Source organism: Pteropus medius, unplaced genomic scaffold (genome assembly GCF_902729225.1).
Source record: "Pteropus medius unplaced genomic scaffold, Ma_sr-lr_union100, whole genome shotgun sequence".
NCBI classification, from domain to species: Eukaryota; Metazoa; Chordata; class Mammalia; order Chiroptera; family Pteropodidae; genus Pteropus; species Pteropus medius.
Genome location: NW_024344197.1, coordinates 438,707 through 460,059, shown reverse-complemented (window position 1 = coordinate 460,059; position 21,353 = coordinate 438,707). Strand labels below are relative to the sequence as shown.

Below are 21,353 nucleotides of genomic sequence, written 5' to 3'. Positions count from 1 at the left end.
TGAATAAATACAGAGAATGAATGAAGAATGTGATGGGATGGTTCCTGCTTTCTTGGTGCTTCATTCTAATTTGCAGGGGAGGAAGAAATTATAGATTATGATTAGTGCTAAGAAAATAGGGTACTGGATGAAGTAAAATATGGGATATATGTTAGGTAGGTGTAGCGAGGGGGAAAAATGATTGAAGGTTGAAAAGCAGCCAGCCATTCAGATATTAGAGGATCAGCATTCTACATGTAGGGAACACTAGGTCCAAAGGCAGTGGGGAAAGTTAGGCCCTTTAGAGGAGTTAAAAGAAGGCCTATGTGTGTAACTAGAGCATAATGAGCAGGAGGAGAGTAATATGAGTTGATATTGGAGAAATAGACAAGGATCAGGTTGTAGGCTGTGTTAATTATTACCTATTACTATATAACAAATTACCCCAAAACAGTTTATTACTATACACAGTTTATTATTACAACAGTTTATTACTAAAAACATCTCATACAGTGTCTCTGAATCAGGAATCTGGGATTGGCTTGGCTGGTACTTCTGGCTCAAAAGCCCTCAAAAGCAGTCAAGTTGTAGACCAGGGTTATAGTCATCTCAAAGCTTAATGGAAGCCAAAGAATCCACTTCCCAGCTCATCCCTGTGAATGTTGTCAGGCCTCAGTTGCTCACTGGCTACTGACCTGAGGCTGTAGTTCCTCTCCATGTGGGTCTTTCCACAGGGCTGCTCATAACCCATAGGTTACAAAAGAAGTCACGAGTATTATTCGTATGTTGAAATTATTTATTTTTTATTTTTAAATTTATTATTATCATTTTTTTTATGGTGACATTAGTTAACGAAATCCAGTAAGTTTCAGCTGTACATTTTAACAGTAAGGCAAATATATATTTATATTGTGTGTTCACCTCCCATAGTTAGATTTCTTTCTGTCAACACAATATTTTTGACCCCCTTACCTGGTCTACCACCCCCTACCCTCTGGTAACCACTAGTCTATTGTCCATCTCCATGAGTCTCTGTTTGTTCTGTTCGTTTGTTGCTTTTAGGTTTATATCCCACATATAAGTGATATCATGTGGTTTTCAACTTTTTCTGTCTGGCTTATTTTAATTATGATAATATTTAGAGTAGAAGTCTTTTGTTCCCTACCCAAAGTCATTTATTGTTCTGAATATTGCTAGCATCTAAGTGGTCTCATGTAACCTATATTCTGTTTTGCTAAAAACCTTTTATATAAATACAGTTTCTTTAACACTAGAAAATTGCTGTTTCTATATTGGCAAAATCTGGGCCTATGATCTACTTCTATAGCTGACTTTTTATTTTGGTTGTTCTTTCTCACATATGGTGTACACCATTTTTTTCCACATACTGCTTTGGAGATCATTCTTTTTGTCCACTTAAATACATTTGGAAATTAAATAACCCACTTAAATATTTTTATGATGTGCCAAGATCTATATCAATTGATTTAATGCTGTGCTTATTTAAGAGATTCAATTCATAAAAGATTATTTTAAGTTATCTCTACATTCACTGATGATATTAAAAAGTATGAGTCATCTAAGTTAATTTGGTGGGTGGAGGGTAATGAGTACAACTTCCTTGAGAGAGAGAGAACATGTAGGTATACAGAGATGAATAAGTAAGGCTGACGATAGAAACACTGAAGGAAACTTCATGGAAAGGTACTCCCATTCAGGGTTTTTTGATTTATAGTGGTTAAGAGTATAAAGAAGCTCAGGACTCAGCCCTGCTCAAGTTCAAGACTCTAGCTCTGCTAGTTAAGCTGTTTGACTCTTGGTAAGTTTGGTAATCTCTCTATGATTCTGTTTCCTTATCTCTAAAATGCTTGAGGATTAAACTAAATATGTGTAAAGTATTTATAACACTTACTGGTACATGATAAGTTTTCAGTAAATATTAGCCAATTAGCCATTAGAAGGGAAGTCATTTTTTACACCTTTAGACACCTCCTTTTTTTTTGTATCAGGAAGTAGATAATATAGACACTTTTTTGATTTTGAGAAAGAATAATTGGAGTGACACTTTCCAGGTCAACAGATGTGGCAGTTCTTACATTGTATCTGAAGTATCTAATATGGAAAGAGAAATGCATTAAAAAATACAAAGTGTGTAAAAACAGAAATGGAAGCATACCTTTTCTTCCAAAAGATTTGTAGTTTCAGTTTTATATTTCCCAATTACCATCAGGAAATCAGATTTAAAAAAAAAAAGAAAGATTTTTTCTTCAATTGAGCATTTCATTAAAAAAAAAAATGAAAAGATCCATAACAATTAGGTGGAAAATATTGAAATGAAATACAGAAAGAAGCCACTGAGCCACCATGTGCTTTTCTATTACACTCATATTAAGTGTGTCCTACAGGAAGCATAAATGATACTCTGAATCTAAATTATCTTTCATGTGTAGTTCCTGCGAAATCTTTTTTCATTTTATAAATTCTACTGAAGAATTTAAGCTTTAAATATTCCGCGAGGAGTTTTAGGAATTCTTCCATTTGGAATAACTTGATTTCATTTTAGCTTTTAGTGTTTTCACAAATGGTTCCAAATGATAGGAAGTACCCAGGTTACCTTGAGCATTCTCTGTATCCTCCTCTGTGCCTTCTACCGATTTAAGCCTCAAGTCCATTATGGGCATTAAATCTGTGATTAGGTCAAGAGAGATGGTGGTATCAATTTTAGGGTTCTAAGGGGAATTAGGTAGAAATTGTCAAATAGCAATTTCATTGCCGACTTAAAATAGGTCACCTTCTTGGTCCCTAGAGATAAATATTAATTGTGTCAACTCTACTTAAATATAATACTTATTGGCCTCTTTTTTTTCTCAGCCAGAATATAAGGAGAAATGGTGGAAACAAAATCTTAAGATAGGAAATTTAAATAACCTTTGCTTCTAAAGACTAGAAAATCTTGTAACCATTCTCTCTTTGTTAAGGTGAAAATTTTATAAATATTTTAATAAATAATATGCATATTTAATCTTTTGTTCAGGCAGTCAAATCTTTTTGGAAGTAAGCAAATTATAAATAGTAAATGAATTAATTTTTTATAACTGCAGTAAATTTAAAATTAAGATTTTGATCCTAATGCAATGCTCAACATATAGAAAAGTAAAATAACCAGTTTATGACTATTTGCTGCCGTAAATGCAGGCATGAGGCACCAAATGTTTTAAAGGTCTTTTTGGGCCAAGGTAGCCAACTATGTTACAGTTTACTCTGGTAGGCACTGAAGATAAAAACAATGAATAACACCAGAGGGTAGGGGAGAGGAGGGAGGTGGGAGGTAGATGGGGTAAAAGGGTTCAAATATGTGGTGGCATTAAAGAATTAAAAATAAATTAAAAAAGACAAATATTAATAAATGAATAAATCAGAAACTTTGAAAAAAATGAATGACATTCTTTGCACATGATTAGTTTAAACTGTCCTCTTATCGCAAGTACAGAAACGCTCATAAAATTTAAAAATCAAAATAACAAGAAGTCCTGTTTGGTTTTTATCTTTTTAGGTATAACAACAACTTTAAGATGAAAAATAAAATAAAATTAAGTGACATGTGGACAGCAAGCTGTGTCAGTGAAATGGAAGGAGGTAACACCGATAGCATGAAATCCTTTGTCTTGGGCTGGCCCACGGTGAACTTTGTGGCCACTTTCAGGTGAGAACCATAGCTTGTCCTGTATTTCCATGGGTTAGCTACTGTGAAACACAGGCACCTATGTAATTTCTAGGACAGAGAGAAAAAAACGGTAATTAAATTTTGTCCTCCTAAGTTTTAAAGGAAAATATTTTATTCTGATTGAGTTATTTTGCAGGCAGTAACTCATCTTTCGGCACACCCTCAATAAAGACATTTGCATGCCATATGTTTCTCCCAAGAAGCTTTTTATTAAAATATGTGAAAGGTAATGGTTAATACTGAGAACTTTGGGAGTCATTTATCTGGTTGACTTGAGATTTTTAAAGGGGCTTACTGAAACACCTCAAGGACTATGGAGGAGTGATAGTTATCAGAGTGCCAGGACCCCCCACCACCTCCACCACCAAACATTCCCTTCCCTAATGTTTAGGTATTGTTTTACACATTGAGCTTTGGAGTTGGTCTTTTCAAACTACTGAAATAGACCTTTACTGAAAGAAATTATATTAAATAGTCCAATTAAGTTTGAATTACTTTGAATAACTTTTATACTCCCAAATTTTCTAAAGAAATTGTTTTTAACTATAGAAATAAAATTATTGTCATGATATAATGGGATGGCTAAATTGTACATCAGGTTCTGATTTTGGTATCTATAGAGATGTGACAATCAAGACCAAATTTATGATTCAAGAAATGAAAGTTAGTTTTCTGAGACTCACTCTTGGGCTAGGATAGGGTTGGAAAGTATATGAATAGAGAACCTTTGTGCTCTTATCCTCAGCATGCTAAACTGGCACTTTCCAGTTTAAGATGAGCATACTGAAACTTATAACTTTGATTTTGAACAACTGTACCCTCAAGGCCAGTATTTGTTTTCCACTTAAAGAATTGGTGTTTATCACATGCACACAATGTTCTGTGTTTTGCTTCTCCCCTCCCCACTACCACCAAACTCCTCAGGCATTATCCTAAAACAAGATAACTGAAATTTTCCAAGCTGTTCATCTTCTAATAAAAGAAAGGCATGCCATTAAATTCTGTTATGCACTATTGGCCATCACAAGTTTTTAAGAACTTATTTAGAAGAAACGTATGTTTGTATCATTCTCTGCACATCCTCTTTTCCATGACAGATTTCTCTAGATATTATCATTTCCAATTGCTTAATCTCCTTGGACTTACTGATGAAAGGAAGCAATTTCACGAGAGGGACAGGACTACATGATATCCTTAATCAAGAGGTTTCCATGAAACGTTTTTTAAGGAGAAGGGAAAATGTGGAAACGCGTTTTATATACGTTGTATTCCTCAAAAAATAGAAAATTTTAACCACTTAATTAAGGTTAACATCACTGGTGATATCATGTGAATATCATGTACCCCTTGATACATAACCCCAGTCTCATCATGAGGAAAACATCAGACAAACCCAAATTGAGGGCTGGTCTATAGGTTACTTGACCAGTATTCTTCACTTCTGTCAAGATCAAAAAAAAAAAAAAGGAAAAGATATAGAAACTGTCACAGGTCGGACACTAAGGAGACATGATAACTAAATGCAATGTAGTATCCTGGATTGGATCCTAGAACAGAAAAAGAACATTAATGGAAAAATTGGTGAAATCTACATAGTCAGGAGTTTAATTAATAGTAATGGACCAATATTGGTTTCTTAGTTTGACAAATGTGCCATGATATTGTTGGAGAATAACATTAGAAGAAGCTGAAACTAGGTGAGAGATATACAGGGACTCTCTGTACTATCTTTACAACTTTTCTGAAAATCTGAAGTTATTTCAAAATTGAAAGATTACTTTAAACAAAGTAGGGTTTAAGAGTTCTACCTCTGGTACTGGCAGAGTGAGGTCTTAATAGACTGACCGCCCTATAGATCAGCGGTCCCCAACCTTTGCTCCTATGAGAATCTAATGCCTGATGATGTGAGGTGGAGCTGAGATGGTGATGCTAGTGCCCGGGAGTGGCTGCAATTACGGATGAAGCTTCGCTCACTCACTGCCACTCATCTTCTGTTGTGGGGCCCAGTTGGGGACCCCTGCTATAGATAACTGCTGTAAACTCTGAATGAAATACAGCCACCTACCTGAAGGCTCTGGAAAGTGAACAAAAGTTGGGAGATTTTGGAGAGGAATGGAAACTTTGAAGGAAGCACCAGTTCTGAGTGAGTTTCCTATTTCTAAGGTATTAGGCTGAGGGCAGGCAACAATCACATCATGGTGGAGGGCAACTGAATTGACAAAAACCTGCAGTCTTTTTGCTGAAGAACCAGAGGACAAAGTCTGGGTCAGCCACCGCCACAGCAAAATGAGGGAGGAAATCTCAAAAAAGGGGAGTATCAGAGAAAGAAAGCTTTAAACTTTATGTACAGACTCTGCTCAAGCCTGTGGATGATTGCTGACTGCACACACATGAAGCAGACTCAGAGGAGCTTAAAGCTAAGGCTAAAAGAACTCAGCTGAGGCACTGCTCACCACAGATGAGACAGAGTTTGCAGCTTGACTCTAATCAAGTTGTTAAAACAAAAACATCAGCACTGTTTTACAAACACAACAGAAATCAGGCAAAATGTTCAGATATCCAGAATACAATCTAAAACTTCTTTACATACCAATAATCAGGAAAAGGAAAAGAGAATAAAGAGGCCAGCCCTTAGGTGATCCATGTGTTGGAATTAGCAAAAAAGAACTTTAAAGCAGCTCTTGTAATTATGCTCTGTAGATAAAAGGAAAGACCTATTGAAATAACTGAAAAGATGGGCAATCTCAGCAGAGAAATAAAAAATATAAAATTAAGAGCCAAATAAAAATTCTAGACCTAAAAACTACATCTTAAACTTTAAATATCTTCTGTGCGGCTTTAGTTGCAGAATGGAAATGAAAGTGGAAAGAGTGAATTTGAAGATATATCAATATAAATTTTCCAATCTGAAGGATAGGAAAATATTTTTTTTTAGTGAAAAATGCATCAGAGACTTGTTGGAAAATACCAACAGGTATAGTATACATGTAATTGGAATTCCAGAAGGAGGAGAGCAAGGGGATGAGGAGTCAGAATAGATATTTGAAGAACTATCTGAAGCAATGCTTTGAAAACCTTTCAGATTTGATGAAAGACATAAAGTGTATTGATTTAGTAGGCTCAGTGAACATCAAACAGGAGTATGAAGAAAACCACCTAGTCATGTTATAGACAAACTGCTATAAACTTAAAATAAGAGAAAATCTTGAAAATGCCAGAGAAAAGCAACACATTACATATAGGGGAACAACAATTTGCATCACTGTGGGTTTTTCATCAGAAACTATGGTGGTTAGAAGACAGTGAAATGGCATCGTTAAAGTGTTGAAAGAAAAAAACTTGCAACCCAGAATACTGTCTCCAGCAAAATTATCCCTGAGAAATGCAGAACTGAACTTACAAAAAAAAAAAAAAAAAAAAAAGTGCTGATAGTTTCGCAGCCTGAAGTGTGATGATATTGGAGGAAAGCTCAGATCTTTAGGTGGTGGTTGAAGAACATCAGAACTGGTACAGATCTTGGTAAATATTAAGAAACTCTAGGTCACAGTCACTTTAAAATGCCATCAGGCTAGCAGCTCAAGAAGCAGTCTCTCCTAGTCAGTCACGATGATATCTATAAAGAAACAAAAAGAGACTAATAGCTTTGAAATACAAGACTGACAAACAACTGCCAGAATCTGGGATGAATTCCTAATTGAATCGAACTGGAGGAAGAACAATCAGTGTGAACTTTCCATTCTTTAACTTGGGAAACTGGAGAGATCATTACCTCGCAAAAAAGGCAAAACTAATTTCATATCTCTATCACTATTTGTACCTTGATTTACAAATTGAGAATCTACATCTACTGGAAAAATAGGCACTGCAACTCAATTTTACAGATTAACTGTACAGTTGAGTGCTTATTTCATGTCATTGATAGGCTCTTGGAAACTGTGACTTTAAGCAGAACGATGTACGACAAAACTGATTTTGCTGTCAGCTAATTGATATAAACAAGAATTAAGTTCCTAGAGCATATTTCTGGTCACAAAAAAAAAAAAAAAAAAATCACCAAACTTCCAAATAAAGACCCCAAACACTTCTACTATTAAACATTGAAATAAATCTGAGCTATACATACATTTAAGAAAGAGTAATGAAGACAACTGAGATAATTGTTTTTCATTCTGCTTATTTCATTTGAGTGTCCCAGGCGCGACAACCCTGGACAGGACTACATTCCATCACAGGGAGCACACACACACACACCCACATTCACTCATACTGGGACAGTTTAGAAACACCGATTAACCAAATATGTGCATCTTTGGGATGTGGGAGGAAACCAGAGTACCCAGAGAAACCCCATGCAGACATGGGGAAAATGTGCAAAATCCACACACAGTGGTCCCAACCAGGAATCGTTTTTTTTTTTTTCTCATCAGCATTACAATGAAACAGTGTTGAATGAAACGACATTATTTGAGGACCTGCTGTATAGTAAAATGGGAACGTTATTCAAAAGACACGGGAAATATTTAAATCTGACGATGCACTATCTACAAGAGGAATCAGAAAAATATTTTAAGTACCTAGTACAAATCTTAGTCTACAAACAGGTATTTATTCAAGAAAAGCCTGTTTAGTTATTGATCAAATTACAACCCATCTTGAGCCTATTTTGCCAGGCTGTTAGGAAATCAAATTTCTTTCTTAACTGGAACCCCTGTTTTCTTAGGGTAGAACCAGAATACAGAAGATTTCTCTGATGTCTCCAAAATAGGTGTAGGGCTTCTGACTTTCAGTCTATTGTGGTCACAGTGACATAATTTTTTCTATGCCCAGAGCCCTTTTACATTCAGAGATGCACATTCTTTGCCACAAGTGGGGTGCAGGTGTCTTTGCCATTATGAAAACCTTGGTGCCTAGCAACAAGCCTCCCTAGTTGCTTCTCACAACCATTTCCTCTGGGGCCTTTCTGTTTCCTTCAGCACCTCAACAGTGTGACATATAGTTCCCAGCTCACTGCCAGGGATGACAGAATCTATCCCCTCCCAAATCTGAGGGAATCTTTTGACTCTGCCTTGCCCTTACCCTTTCTCTAGGATATACTGCTTTCTCTTCTCCTTGTTCCTATTGATGAGCTTGAGTGTTTATGAAACTCTAAGGTAACCTTGATTTTGGAATACTTCTGTTTCTAGTTCTGTAAAAATGCCTGAGTTTAAGAATTACTAAGGAAGAGAAGTCTTCTCTTCTTGTAAGGGCAGGAGAAAGAGGAAAATACAAGAAGACTACACAAATCAATCTCAATAAATTAACCTGACATACCTCATAATCTGTTTCTTTTTAAAGTAATGTGTGCTGAACAAAATAATGTGTTATGTACATTCAAACAGTGGATCACTATACAGCAATGAGAATGAACAATCTAAAGTCACATGCAGTAATATGGATAAGTCTCACTAACAGAATGTTGACTGAAAGAAGCCAGAAACCAAACAGTAATACTGTATGGTTACATTTATATAAAGACCCTAAAAGAAGAACTATTCTGTTCTGTTAGAAGTCAAAATAGTGGAAACTAGTGCCTGAAAAGGAGCACAAAAGACCTTCCAAATTGATTTTCTGTTTCATAATCTGGGTGTTAGTCACATGTGTATGTTCAGTTTGTGAAAATTCTTCAAGCTGTGCACTTACATATTGTACGGTTTTCTCTACGTATCTTGTGTCAATAAAAAGTTAAAAGCTAAAAAAATACTATATTAAAGGGGCAGTTTTCTTTAACTACTTTGAAAAAAGTTAACAGGTCTAAAGAAAACTTACCTATTTTTCAACATAGATTTTTGCTAAATAAATCCAAGATTTAACATAAATGAATTTAGAAAATCGGTTTAGGAAAGAGGAATACATCAAAAGATAGTAAGGAATTGTGAAAGATGAAAATTGCATGGCCATTAGCAAAAGAGATGTAATACACTTTCTGATGACCAATCCAGGAGATGGCTGATGGAGAAAATTGCTAAGCAACAAAGTTAGAAACAAATTCCAAATATTTGTTAACTGTATTTTTCTGGAATGAGAAAATAAGTATGGTTTCCTATTTCTATTAGAAGTTTAGAAATAAATTTTATTTATTTATTTAGGTGACATTGGTTAACAAAATTCAATAATTTTTAGCTGTACATTTTAACAGTAAGGCATATATATGTTTACACTGTGTGTTCACCTTGCATAGTTAGATTTGTTTCTGATACCACATATTTGACCACTTATAACTTGTCTCCCTCCCACCTCCAAACTCCCCTTTACCCTCTGGTAACTACTAGTCTATAGTCCATGTCCATGAGTCTCTGTGTGTTTGTCCTGTTCATTTGTTGCTTTTAGGTTTATATCCTGCATTTAAGTGATATCATGTGATTTTCAACTTTTTCTGTCGGGCTTATTTCGCTTAGCATGATTATCTCGAGGTCCATCCATGTTGTCACAAATGGCAGTATTTCATCTCTTCTTATGGCTGAGTAATATTTCATTGTATAAATGTACTACAGCTTCTTTAGCCAGTCTATTGTAAGACACTTCGGTTGTTTCCATGTCCTGGCCACCATGAAAAATGCTACTATGAACATCGGTGTGCACATATTTTTTCAGATATGGGTTTTCAAGTCTTTGGGGTAAATAATCAGTAGAGGGATTGCTGGATCATATGATAGATCAGCTCTTAGTTTTTTGAGGAACCTCCATACTGTTTTCCATAGTGGCTGTACCAATTTGCAGTCCCACCAGCAGTGTATGAGGGTTCCTTTTTCTCCACATCCTCTCCAACATTTGTTATTACTTGTCTTGTTGATTCTAGCTATTCTAACAGGTGTGAGATGGTATCTCATTGTGGTTTTGATTTACATTTCCCTAATAGCTAGAGATGTTGAGCATCTTTTCAAATATTTTTTGGCCATTTGTATGTCCTCTGGATTGAAGTGTCTGTTCAGGTCCTCTGTCCATTTTTTGATTGTATCGTTTGTTTGTTTGTTTGTTTGTTTGTTTGTTTTTGTTATTGAGTTGTATGAGTTCTTTGTGTATTTTGGATATTAGGCCCTTATCAGAGGCATTGCTTGCAAATATATTTTTCCATTCGGAGATTGTCTCTTTACCTGGTTGACAGTTTATTTTGCTGAGCAGGAGCTTTTTAGTTTTTTGTAGTCCCATTCATTTATGTTAGCTTTTACTTCTCTTGCCTTTGAGGCCAAATTCATAAAATTTTCTTTAAGTCCAAGGTCCACAAGTTTAGTTCCTATGTTTTCATCTATGCATTTTATTGTTTCAGGTCTTATGTTCAGTCCCTTAAACTATTTTGAGTTAATTTTGGTGTGTGGTGAAAGACAACAGTCTAGTTTCATGCTTTTGCAGGTGGCTTTCCAGTTTACCCAGCATCATTTATTGAAGAGGCTTTCCTTTCTCCACTATATGTTTTTGGCTCGCTTGTTGAAAATTATTTGCCCATATAAATATGGGTTTACTTCTGGACTCTCGATTCTGTTTCACTGGTCTGTGTGTCTTTTTTTCTGCCAATACCATGTCGTTTTGATTACTGTCACTTTGTAGTATAATTTGAAGTTGGGCAGAGTGATGCTTCTAGCCTCTTTCTTTTTTCTCAGGATGGCTTTGGCAATTCGGGGTCTTTTGTGCTTCCATACAAATCTGATGATTTTTCTATTTCTTTAAAAAATGCCGATGAGATTTTGATGGGGATTGCATTAAATCTGTATAATGCTGTAGGTAACTATGTTGATTCTTTTAATCCAAGAACACGGAATATCTTTCTATTTCTTCGTATCTTCTTCGATTTCTTTTAATAGGGTCTTGTAGTTTTCATTATATAGGTCCTTCACATATTTTGTTAGATTTATTCCTAGTTTTTAAATTCTTTTTGTTGCAATTGCAAAAGGAATTATTTTTCCATTTCTTTTTCTGACACTTCATTATTAGAGAGTATAGGAACGCTATGGATTATTGAATGTTGATTTTGTATCCAGAAACTTTACTGTATTTGCTTATTGTTTCTAGTAGTGTTCTTGTGGAGTCTTTAGGGTTTTTGATATAAAGAATCATGTCATCCACAAATAGTGACAGCTTAACTTCTTCATTTCCTATTTGGATGCCTTTTATATTTTTCTCTTGCCTGATAGCACTTGCTAGAACCTCCAATGTTATATTGAATAAGAGTGGCGATAGTGGACAGTTTTGCCTTGTCCCTGATCTTAGAGGGAAGGTTTTTAGTTTTTCACCATTAAGTATAATGTTGGCTGAGGCTTTATCATAGATGGCCTTGATTATGTTAAGGTACTTTCCTTCTATACCGATTTTGTGAATTGTTTTGATCATAAATGGATGCTCTATCTTATTGAAGGCGTTTTCTGCATCTATTGATATGATCATATATGATTCTTATTTTTTAATTTGTTTATATGGTTGGTATGATTTCAACCTTCTTATATTTGTTGGGGCTATCTCTGTGTCCCAGTATGTGGTCGATTCTTGAGACTGTTCCATGTGCACTAGAGAAGAATGTATAAGCAGCTGTTTTGGGATGAAAGGCTTTATAAATGTCAATTATGCCCAGTTGGTCTAATGTGTCATTTAAGAATGTGATTTTCATATTGATTTTATGTTTGAATAATCTGTCCATATCCAACAGTGGTGTATTTAGGTCCCCTACTATGATAGTGTTTTGGTTTGTTTCTCTCTTTAGTTCTGTGAGTAATCGCTTTTTACATTTCGGGGTTCCCTGATTGAGAGCATAGATAATAATAAGTGTTATGTCTTCTTGGTGCATGATTCCCTTTATCATCATGAAATGTCCTTCACTATCTTTCTTTACCTTTTTTATTTTGAAGCCTATTTTGTCTGATATTAGTACCGCTACTCCCACTTTTCTCTGAATGCCATTTGCTTGAAACATCATTCTCTACTCTTTTACTTTGAGTCTATATTTGTGTTTGGAACTGAGATGTGTCTCTGGAGGCAGCATATAGTTTTTTTTTTAATACAATCTGAAACTGTATGCCTTTTTATTGGTGAGTTCAATCCGTTTACATTTAGGGTGATTATTGAAATATGAGGTATTTTTATAGCCATTTTATCTTTTGCTTTCTGGTAGCTTGGTGTTTCCATTGCTACTTGTCCTTGTGTTTCTGTTTTCTTTATTTTGGTTGACTTTTGCGGGTTTTCCCTCTGGTCCTTCTTGTTTTATGTTATACACTTCAGTTCTGAATCTTTTGTATGTGATACCATTACGAATATGTAAATGATAATCATATACATACAGTTGTCCATTTTTTTCTTTGTGTGCCTTATCTTCATTACTCTTTGTGAATTTGGGTCTTTGAATCCTCCCTTTTTCAGTCATTGTTATCTCAATTTGTCCCTATGTATGCTGAATGTTCATTATTATCTTGCTATAGCAAATCTCTTCTTATTGTTTAAGCTTACCATGCCCTTTTCTTAGTAAGAGTTGCACTCCTCTACTTCTATTTGTCTGATAGTCACTTTACTCCTAATTATGTATTTTTTTTTTTTTTGGTCATTTTGTTTTAGGTGTACTCATCCCTTTCAGTATTTTTTGTAATGCAGGTCTCATAGTGGAGAGTTCCCTCAATTTTTGTATGTCTGGAAAGGTCTTAAGTTCTCTTTCATATCTAAAGGAGAGCTTAGCTGGATACATTATTCTAGCCTGGTAGTTCCTTTCATTTATTTTTTGAATATTTGATTCCACTCCTTTCTGGCTTGTAAATTTTGTGCTGAGAAGTCTGACGATAATCTAATGGGTTTTCCTTTATAGGTTATTACCTTCTTCTCCCTGGCTGCCCTGAGAATTCTGTCTTTGTCATTGATTTTTGATAATTTTAATACAGTGTGTCTTGGCGAAGGCCTTTTTGGGTTGAGATAATTGGGTGTTCTGCTGACTTCTTGAATTCCAAGCTCCAGCTCATTCCTTAGATTTGGGAAATTCTCGTCAACTATGTATCTGAAAATGCTTTCTAGCCCCTGCTCTTTTTCCTCGTCTTCGAGAATGCCCATGATTCTTATGTTTCCTCTCCTGATGGTATTAGCTAGTTCTTGTATTTCTCTTTCATCGTTTTTCATTCTTTGATTTCTTTCTTCTTCTTTCTGATTTATTTCTAGATTTCTCTCTTTGATATCATTGATCCTTTCCTCCATTTGGTCAACTCTATTTCCCAAGCTTGCCGTTTCATTTTTCAGCTCTTGCAGTGTGTTTTTAATATCCAGAAGTTCTGTTTCTTTTGAGGGTTTCAATCTCCCTGCTAAAGAATTCATTCTGCTCATCTAGTTGTTTTTTCAGTTCCTGAAATTGTTGATATGACTCGTTTCAGATCTCACTGTTTTCAGAAGTACCATCCTGAGTTCTCTGTCATTTAAGTCGCATATTTCTATGTCTGTAAGCTTATTTTCGGGAGATTTTTCTCTTTCTTTCTGAGCTGTCTTCTCACCTTGGTTGTTCATGGTGTTTAATGGACTATTTTTCCACCTGAGCATGAATGGAAGTGTATTCTACTTTTTTTTTTCCCCAGAAGGATGATTTGTTATATAAAGGTCTCTCTTTAGCCTGTTGCAAAGAAGGTGTTTTTCTTTTAGTTTCCAGTAGGTGGCATCTGAGCCTCTTGGATCCCTGCTTTGTATAAAGCCCTTAATAATGCCTTTTTTTTTCTTATAGCTGTTTAATCATACTCGCTACCCTCAGTCTCAGTCCCTGTCAGTGTTAGCGACAATTTTGGTAGCATTCGCGCAGATTCCCCTGGGGCTCCACGGTGTTTGATCTTGGAGGACATGGGGGGAAGGTCCCTCTGGGTTGGGAGATGGAAGTTGCGGCTCAGCATTGGTTTTGCAGTCACAGCTGGTAAAAATCAACTGTTGTTTCTCTGCCCTCCCCATTTCTCAGCTTTCTGCCTTGATATCTGGACCCTGCCACCAGCCACGTGGAGATCACAACTCTCCCAGGCAGGGCTATTCGGGGAACTCGCTGCACTTTCTCCCCTCCCCCTCCTCCTACAGGGAGCTCCAGTGGCTGCAAGAGGCAGCTTTGTTTCTCCAAGTCCATCATCTGACACCTGGGGTTCTGACCTGTGGTAGTGCACATCCCATGCTCAGATGTGCTGATCCCACGCTCAGATGTGCTGGTGTGTAGTTTGGGTGTTTTTTATTGAGTTTTAGATGTTCAACTTATTGTTGTTTCAAGAGGATAGATCTTGGGATGTCTTACACTCTGTCATGTTTCTCCAAACTCTAGAAATAATCTTTTAAAACCTAGTGAAGAACAAGGCCATATAGAAATAAACTTTAAATTATTTTTAACTTTAAGAATTAAATGTAGCAGTGACTTCAGCAGAAAAATTAATATACTTTTGTTGTAAATGAACTGATCTTAATCAGAAGATTATAGTGATTAAGAATAAGTTTACCAATTTATGATGCTGCTATATGTATAAAGAAATAAATGTTTCTTTTCCTGACAACAAACTGGTTTCTAGGCCAGGATATTTCCACTGATAATGCTAAATTTCTCTTTAATCTCAAATTAAACATACTTCCTATTTGTGTGACACTGAAAGCTATAAAAATACTCTGAGATAATTAGCCCAGTTGTATAGATGTGGACACTGAAGCTTGGAGATGTTAAATGATTTGCACATGATCATATAGTTTTTGCATCTATCCTTGAAACCGATGTTTGAATTCCAAATTAAGTATTCCTTCCACTCTAATAGTAGCACTCATAGAGAGATGGAAAGCAAGAAAATGGGTCTCTCTTGGATCCATCCAAGAGGTTTAATTAAAACTAGACTTGAGTATATAGTTTTGCTAATGAGAACTTTCACTTCAGAGTTCTCCAGAATCCAGGAATGCCAAGGTTGCAGTAGTGTGCAGCTACATCCATAACAGGCTGTGGGTAGTTCCCTGACAGTCTTGAACATGATAGTATAAGTATTTTATGTGGTTTAATTTTTCTCTCCCATTTTATTTGATTGCAGTTTTCCAGAACAGAAGGATGAATGGCTTTCCCTCCTTCAGAGGTATTTTTTCCATATCCATATTTTTAATCTCTATCCTGTAGTTAAATGAATTAAATTCTTCTCTGCAAAGATGTGTGCCCCAAACTGTTCCCCTTCTCTGCAAAGATGTGTGCCCCAAACTGTTCCCCTCTCCTTAGTAGAAATTGTTTATTCATCCTCAAATAAGCTGTTGTTTAGACTGTACACTAGCTACTACATACTGTAAGTAATATTCTGTCATTACATGTATTTCTTACTTTCTCGTAGGGAGAACATTGAGGTCTGGTTAGATTATTTTAGATAGAAATTAGTTGATAATTTCTCCAATCTCTTTTTCTGTTTCCAACCTACCATTTAGAGCTAATAGTTTCCTCAAAGCATGTATTAAGTTTTCATATGTGAAGGGTTTTCTGCTGAGCACCTCAAAAATCAATTGTTATTCCTACCTTCGAGCATACAGGCTAAAATGGTCAAATTAGGTTCATCTCTTATTCCCTTAGTTCTTTTCTCCATTCTTCCATCTCTACCTTCCCAAGCAATGGGATAACCAAGATTTATACTCCACTGGAGAGCTAAATGAATAGTGATGGGCCATTGTTTTGGCTCGGTCTCGTAAAATATTAGATGTGCTCCCGTACATAAGTCAGATTTGGGGCCTGTCCAGAGAAGGTAGGGAAACTTTGAGGATAAAACATCACCCAGAAGTGCCTAAACCTGACCATGCTTCTCAAAACAAACCTCACTTGAAATGGATCTCCCATTTTTTGTGTGTGTGCCCATGCCTAATATCCTCATGTTTTTTTATCTTCCAACCCATAATGTAATCTGACTTTGCTGAGTCCTTCCATCTGTCTTTTTAAAAATAACATATAAGTATATTGAAAATATTAGCAAAATAGATTGATATAAAAATAAGCAATTTTTGTGAAATCTGACTCAGTGTCGTTTTGGATTGTCATTGCATTTGATTAGATACATCAATGCAGAGAAAGAAAAGGACTATCCGAAGAGCATTCCCCTCAAAATCTTCACCAAGGACATTGGGAATTGTGCATATGTAAGTGATTCTAAGCCAGAAAATTAAATTCCAAGTCCCAGCATAAGGCAGAACACCACAAATGAAAAAAAGAGAGAGAGAGGGAGAGAGGGAGAGAGGGAGAGGAGAGAGGGAGGGAGGGAGGAAAGAGAAGAGAGAGAGAGGCAGGTAGGCAGTGTATGTGTTATGCAAGGTAGGCATTAGAAATACTGCTGTGGGAAAGTGCATTTTCCTGGGTATGTGTATGTCTTTGTGTATATAAAAAGTAAACCCTAGAGGAAATGAAGCAAGAGAAATTCATATTGACCACAGTATTTAACATTCACATGTGGAAGGAGTTTTGCTGGTCAGACACCTCTTCCTTTCCTCTGGCACTGATGTTCCTCTGGACCCTTTCAATAACAGCTGCAAAGGCTTGTACTAAAGCCATTTCCATGAGGAGTTATTTCCTATTAGTACTGAGTAATTTTTCCCAACTTAGATCACTTCTTAAGTAGAAAGTGGTTTTGGAAAGTTCTTCATTCTTTGAGTTTTTAGGAATTGAATCCCTCTGGCTAATAAATGAATGAGCTGGAAGAGGTGACATTTTTAAGGGATTAGAATGTTTCTACCTCACAGTTTGTATTATATTGTTCAAATAAAAATGAAGTCTATTTAAGTCCAGTTATTATGTGTAATTTGATGACTAAAATATAGTACTAGTGCTAGGACGTTATCAGTGATGAACACAATGGAAATTTATGAATATTTTTTCTTTTTACTATGCATTGCTGTACTTCACAGCAACTCTAGATCACACAGAATAGTTTCCTGAGTGGGAAACGTGTAGTACAAACATCATGTTTTGGCCAAAAGCAGATGTTCACACATGAGTAACAGATGTCACTGCTTGAGAAAAATACTCAAATTTTTATGGTATGAACACTGCAGAGATCTTCTGTAGCAAAATAGCCCATCCCCCTGCCCCCAGAATAAAACAAAACAAAACACTTTTTTACTGCTGGCTTTGATTCAGTTGTTGTGACAGTTGGTTACATTCGGGATTTTCATAGAAAGTCCCTTGAACTATTTTTTTTTTTTTTTAACACTTTCAGTGAATGGAAAATGTGTGCTTGAGAAAGGACTAGTGACTCACTCTCACGTTGGAAGGGAAGACATGCAATGTGGTTGGGTGCTGGTTTTTTTTTATCACTGGTACCCTGGTTAAATCAACAATGATATGACAACTGTCCTTTGCTCTCTGAAGTTGCTTCATGCCAAGAGTCTCCTTTCAGGGAGCCCTGCATCCAGAGAGAATGATTCCCTCCAAATAGGAGTGCATGAACGGAGAAGAATTCTTTATCCTTGGCCTTTAGATATGCAATCTATCAGTGAATTCTGCTAAATGGAAAAAAATAGCCACATTTTCAGTTTTGTCTGTTTATTTGTTTATTGGCCAAAGGGCACTAGCTGATGAAATTTATTTGTATTGTCTACCAGAGAGGCATGCGGGGGAACACACACATCCTATAATTACTGTTTTGAACATATGTGCCTAATATTAAGAAAAATTATCTTAGAAACCAGGTACATTGGGAGTGATTATTTGTACTACAGGGTAGTCTTCACTTTACAACAGACTTCATGAGACAGCTTCTTTAAATTAAATGGTGGGGTTTACAGATTAAAAAAAAAAGAAGCAGCAGAAGCCTGTCATAAAATTATATCTCAATTTAAAGCCCAGTATATAAAACATCTTTGCCACTCCGATAGAAGACAAACACTGTGTTAGTTGGGTGTTCTATGCTCTCCCTGTTGGGTTCTGAGACACTTTTGCATAATCCTTAGAACTAGGAGGAGCACAATGTGAAATCAATTAACAAGCAACCTTAAGAGGCAATTTGTCATGTCAAGTAATTGGCTCATAGAGAAATAATACTGTAATGGAAGGATAAGTGATGAATTATCAATGGATTTCACTTTGCTTTGTTTTATGTCATTTTTGGCTTTATGTCATTTTGTTTTTATTTATGCTACTTATTTGTGCCACTTAAGCCCTATCAAGGACAGAGCCTTAATTCCTGATTATTTGATAATTATAACATGTAAATACTGTATGTGTTGTTAATATTTCTTTTCTGATAGCATAACATCATCTTATATTTAAACACTGTTAGAATTCAGTGAACTATCACCATCTCAGAATCGTGTTAACCCCTTTTGTTTGTTGCAAAGTGTCTTCCTATTTTTAAGTAGTAATTTCTTAATGTAGTTCAGCACAGAGCTATTATAGATGCCCTATTCAATGGCGGAGTTGGTAACAGAATTGAGCTCTCTAAAATTTTCAGTCCTCCTTGCAAAACTCATGGGTTTTAAGGCCTCTATGGATTTCAACAGCAAAAATCTCCATAGCCACAGTGCCTGATGTATAGAAAGTGCTCAATAAATAGTGGTTTTTAAAAATTCTAAACTTAAAATGTCTTTTAGAACCAGTTCTTATTTTGAATTTACCTAAACTGACTTTTTCCATGCAAAGAAATAAAAACCCACACTGTGAAGACAGTACTCAGGAAGAAAGAGAAATTGATCCAGTTCTCCCTTTTTTATTACACATTGCATTATGGAAATGATGCAAAGGATCAACTTCACTGATCTCTGTTCGGTCCAGAGGGTGGTCCATGTACTTTCTTTGAAATATGTTTACTCTTTTTCTTTCTGCTTAAGTTCTTAGATTTGTGAGCCACGTGGTTTTTTTTTTTTTTAAAGATATGTTTTATTAAAAGGCATATATAATGGAACGAAAGTAAATTATATTCAGAGTTTTGTGTTCTAATTAAGTTATATGCTTTACTCTGTCAACACTTGAAATCAGGATTTGCCTTTAATCATTTAACAATAAGTATTTCTTCCTGTTTTAAAATCCTTTATTTATAGTGAGATTTCTTTTTCTTTTCTTCTACAGTCTAAAACTATAACAATAAAGAATTCAGATACAGCGAGCGAAATTATCAACAAGTCCCTATCAATACTAGGGATAACTGTAAGTTACTTGGTTAGATATTCTTAATTAACAAACTTTGATACTTTAGATTCATATAAATATTATCTCTTCTATTATAAGACACCTGATTACTAAAGATACCAAAGTTATATTTTGTCCCCCAAAATATAGACAATAAGGACAGTAAAGCCTTGATATTAGCTTAACATTGGGTGCTATTCTTTTACTCCTATTTTAAAACCTGTGCAAACTGAAAAGCATAAGATTAGACTTAATTTTAGGGTGATAATAAAATAACATGTACTTTTATTTTATATATATATATATACACATATATATACATATGTGTATATATATATGTATATATATACATATATACATATGTATATATATATGTGTATATATATATATATATCTTTTCTGTTCCCAGGACTGGAGGAGAGTTTTAGCTATAAGATTCTTAACAAGGAAGGTTCAACCTCCTTCTCCTTTCCCACTTGTCACTGTATTACCATTCTTTCCCCATATCCTCTCCTGGTTCTTCTCCCTTACCTAATTATTTTCTTACTATCCCAAGATTCAGTAAGTCTTATGATAATGAATTCTGAAGGATTTGCTCTGTAGTAGAATTTTTACATAAAGTACACATAGCTAGAAACAGTATTTACTGGCTACAGTTTCAGAAGATGAGATGGCTGGTATCTCTAATGAACTGGAAAATTAAAAAAACAAGATTTAAAGAATTTTAATAATAAACTACAGAAATGATCCCTGAAATATAGTCTTGATATCACTTATGTGGGCTATAAACCTAAAAGCAACAAATGAACAGGACAAATAAGCAGAGACTCATAGACATGTGCAATAGTCTAGTGATTACCAGAGTGTAGGGAGGGGGAAAGGGGAGGGTAGATGGGTAAAAGGAGTCAAATATGTAAAATTGGAAATTATATAAATTACATCAAGTGAATAAAAAGAAAAGAAAAAATATTTGCCGAGAGGAAAAAAAAGAATTTTAGTGTGCACACCACATTTTCCCGTTTTGCTTTTAGCTTCTGCTTCTTTCTGTTTTATGGGGCAAAGACAAGGTTTTGAAATTGTATTAATGGAGAAGATTTTAATGTTTAAGGATGAAAGAGAAAGAGAATTGGAAAGTTCTCATCTCCTACCTACCGGTATATAAACAACATACATCGAATACTTATATTAAAGGGAACGACTTTCAAAAGGATGGAAACTAAATGAAGCACTTGAACAGCACCATTTCTTGAGTGAGATTCTCTATAACATGCTGTTACTATGAGGTGACACATGACATATCTTTAATATATGCCATAGTCTTATCTGTATTTAGATTTGCTTGTACACAGTGCTATAGTAAGCCTTTGGGAATTGAGGGCAACCAAAACGTAGGGTAAGAAATCTGATTTCTTTTAGTTAAATTTAATAATGTATTTAAGATGTAACTAGATTTATGTGCATTGAGTAAAGAAGGCATCTGTGCATTGATTTCTAAGCTTAAATAATTATATCTTGGAAGACAATGAGTAGTTTAAGGGGGAAGGAAGGGAGATTAATGACATGACT

At 35.4% G+C, this 21,353-nt stretch overlaps 1 protein-coding gene across 1 annotated transcript in view; it reads left to right on the top strand.

Annotated features, from left to right (window-relative positions):
* LOC120607121 (rho GTPase-activating protein 20-like) overlaps window positions 1–21,353 on the top strand; it is a 97,991-nt gene that overhangs the window by 42,840 nt on the left and 33,798 nt on the right. The window contains 4 exon segments of the mRNA XM_039868718.1: window positions 3,533–3,682; window positions 15,730–15,771; window positions 16,723–16,807; window positions 19,728–19,805. Of these exon segments, the coding sequence (XP_039724652.1) occupies window positions 3,533–3,682; window positions 15,730–15,771; window positions 16,723–16,807; window positions 19,728–19,805 (355 nt within the window).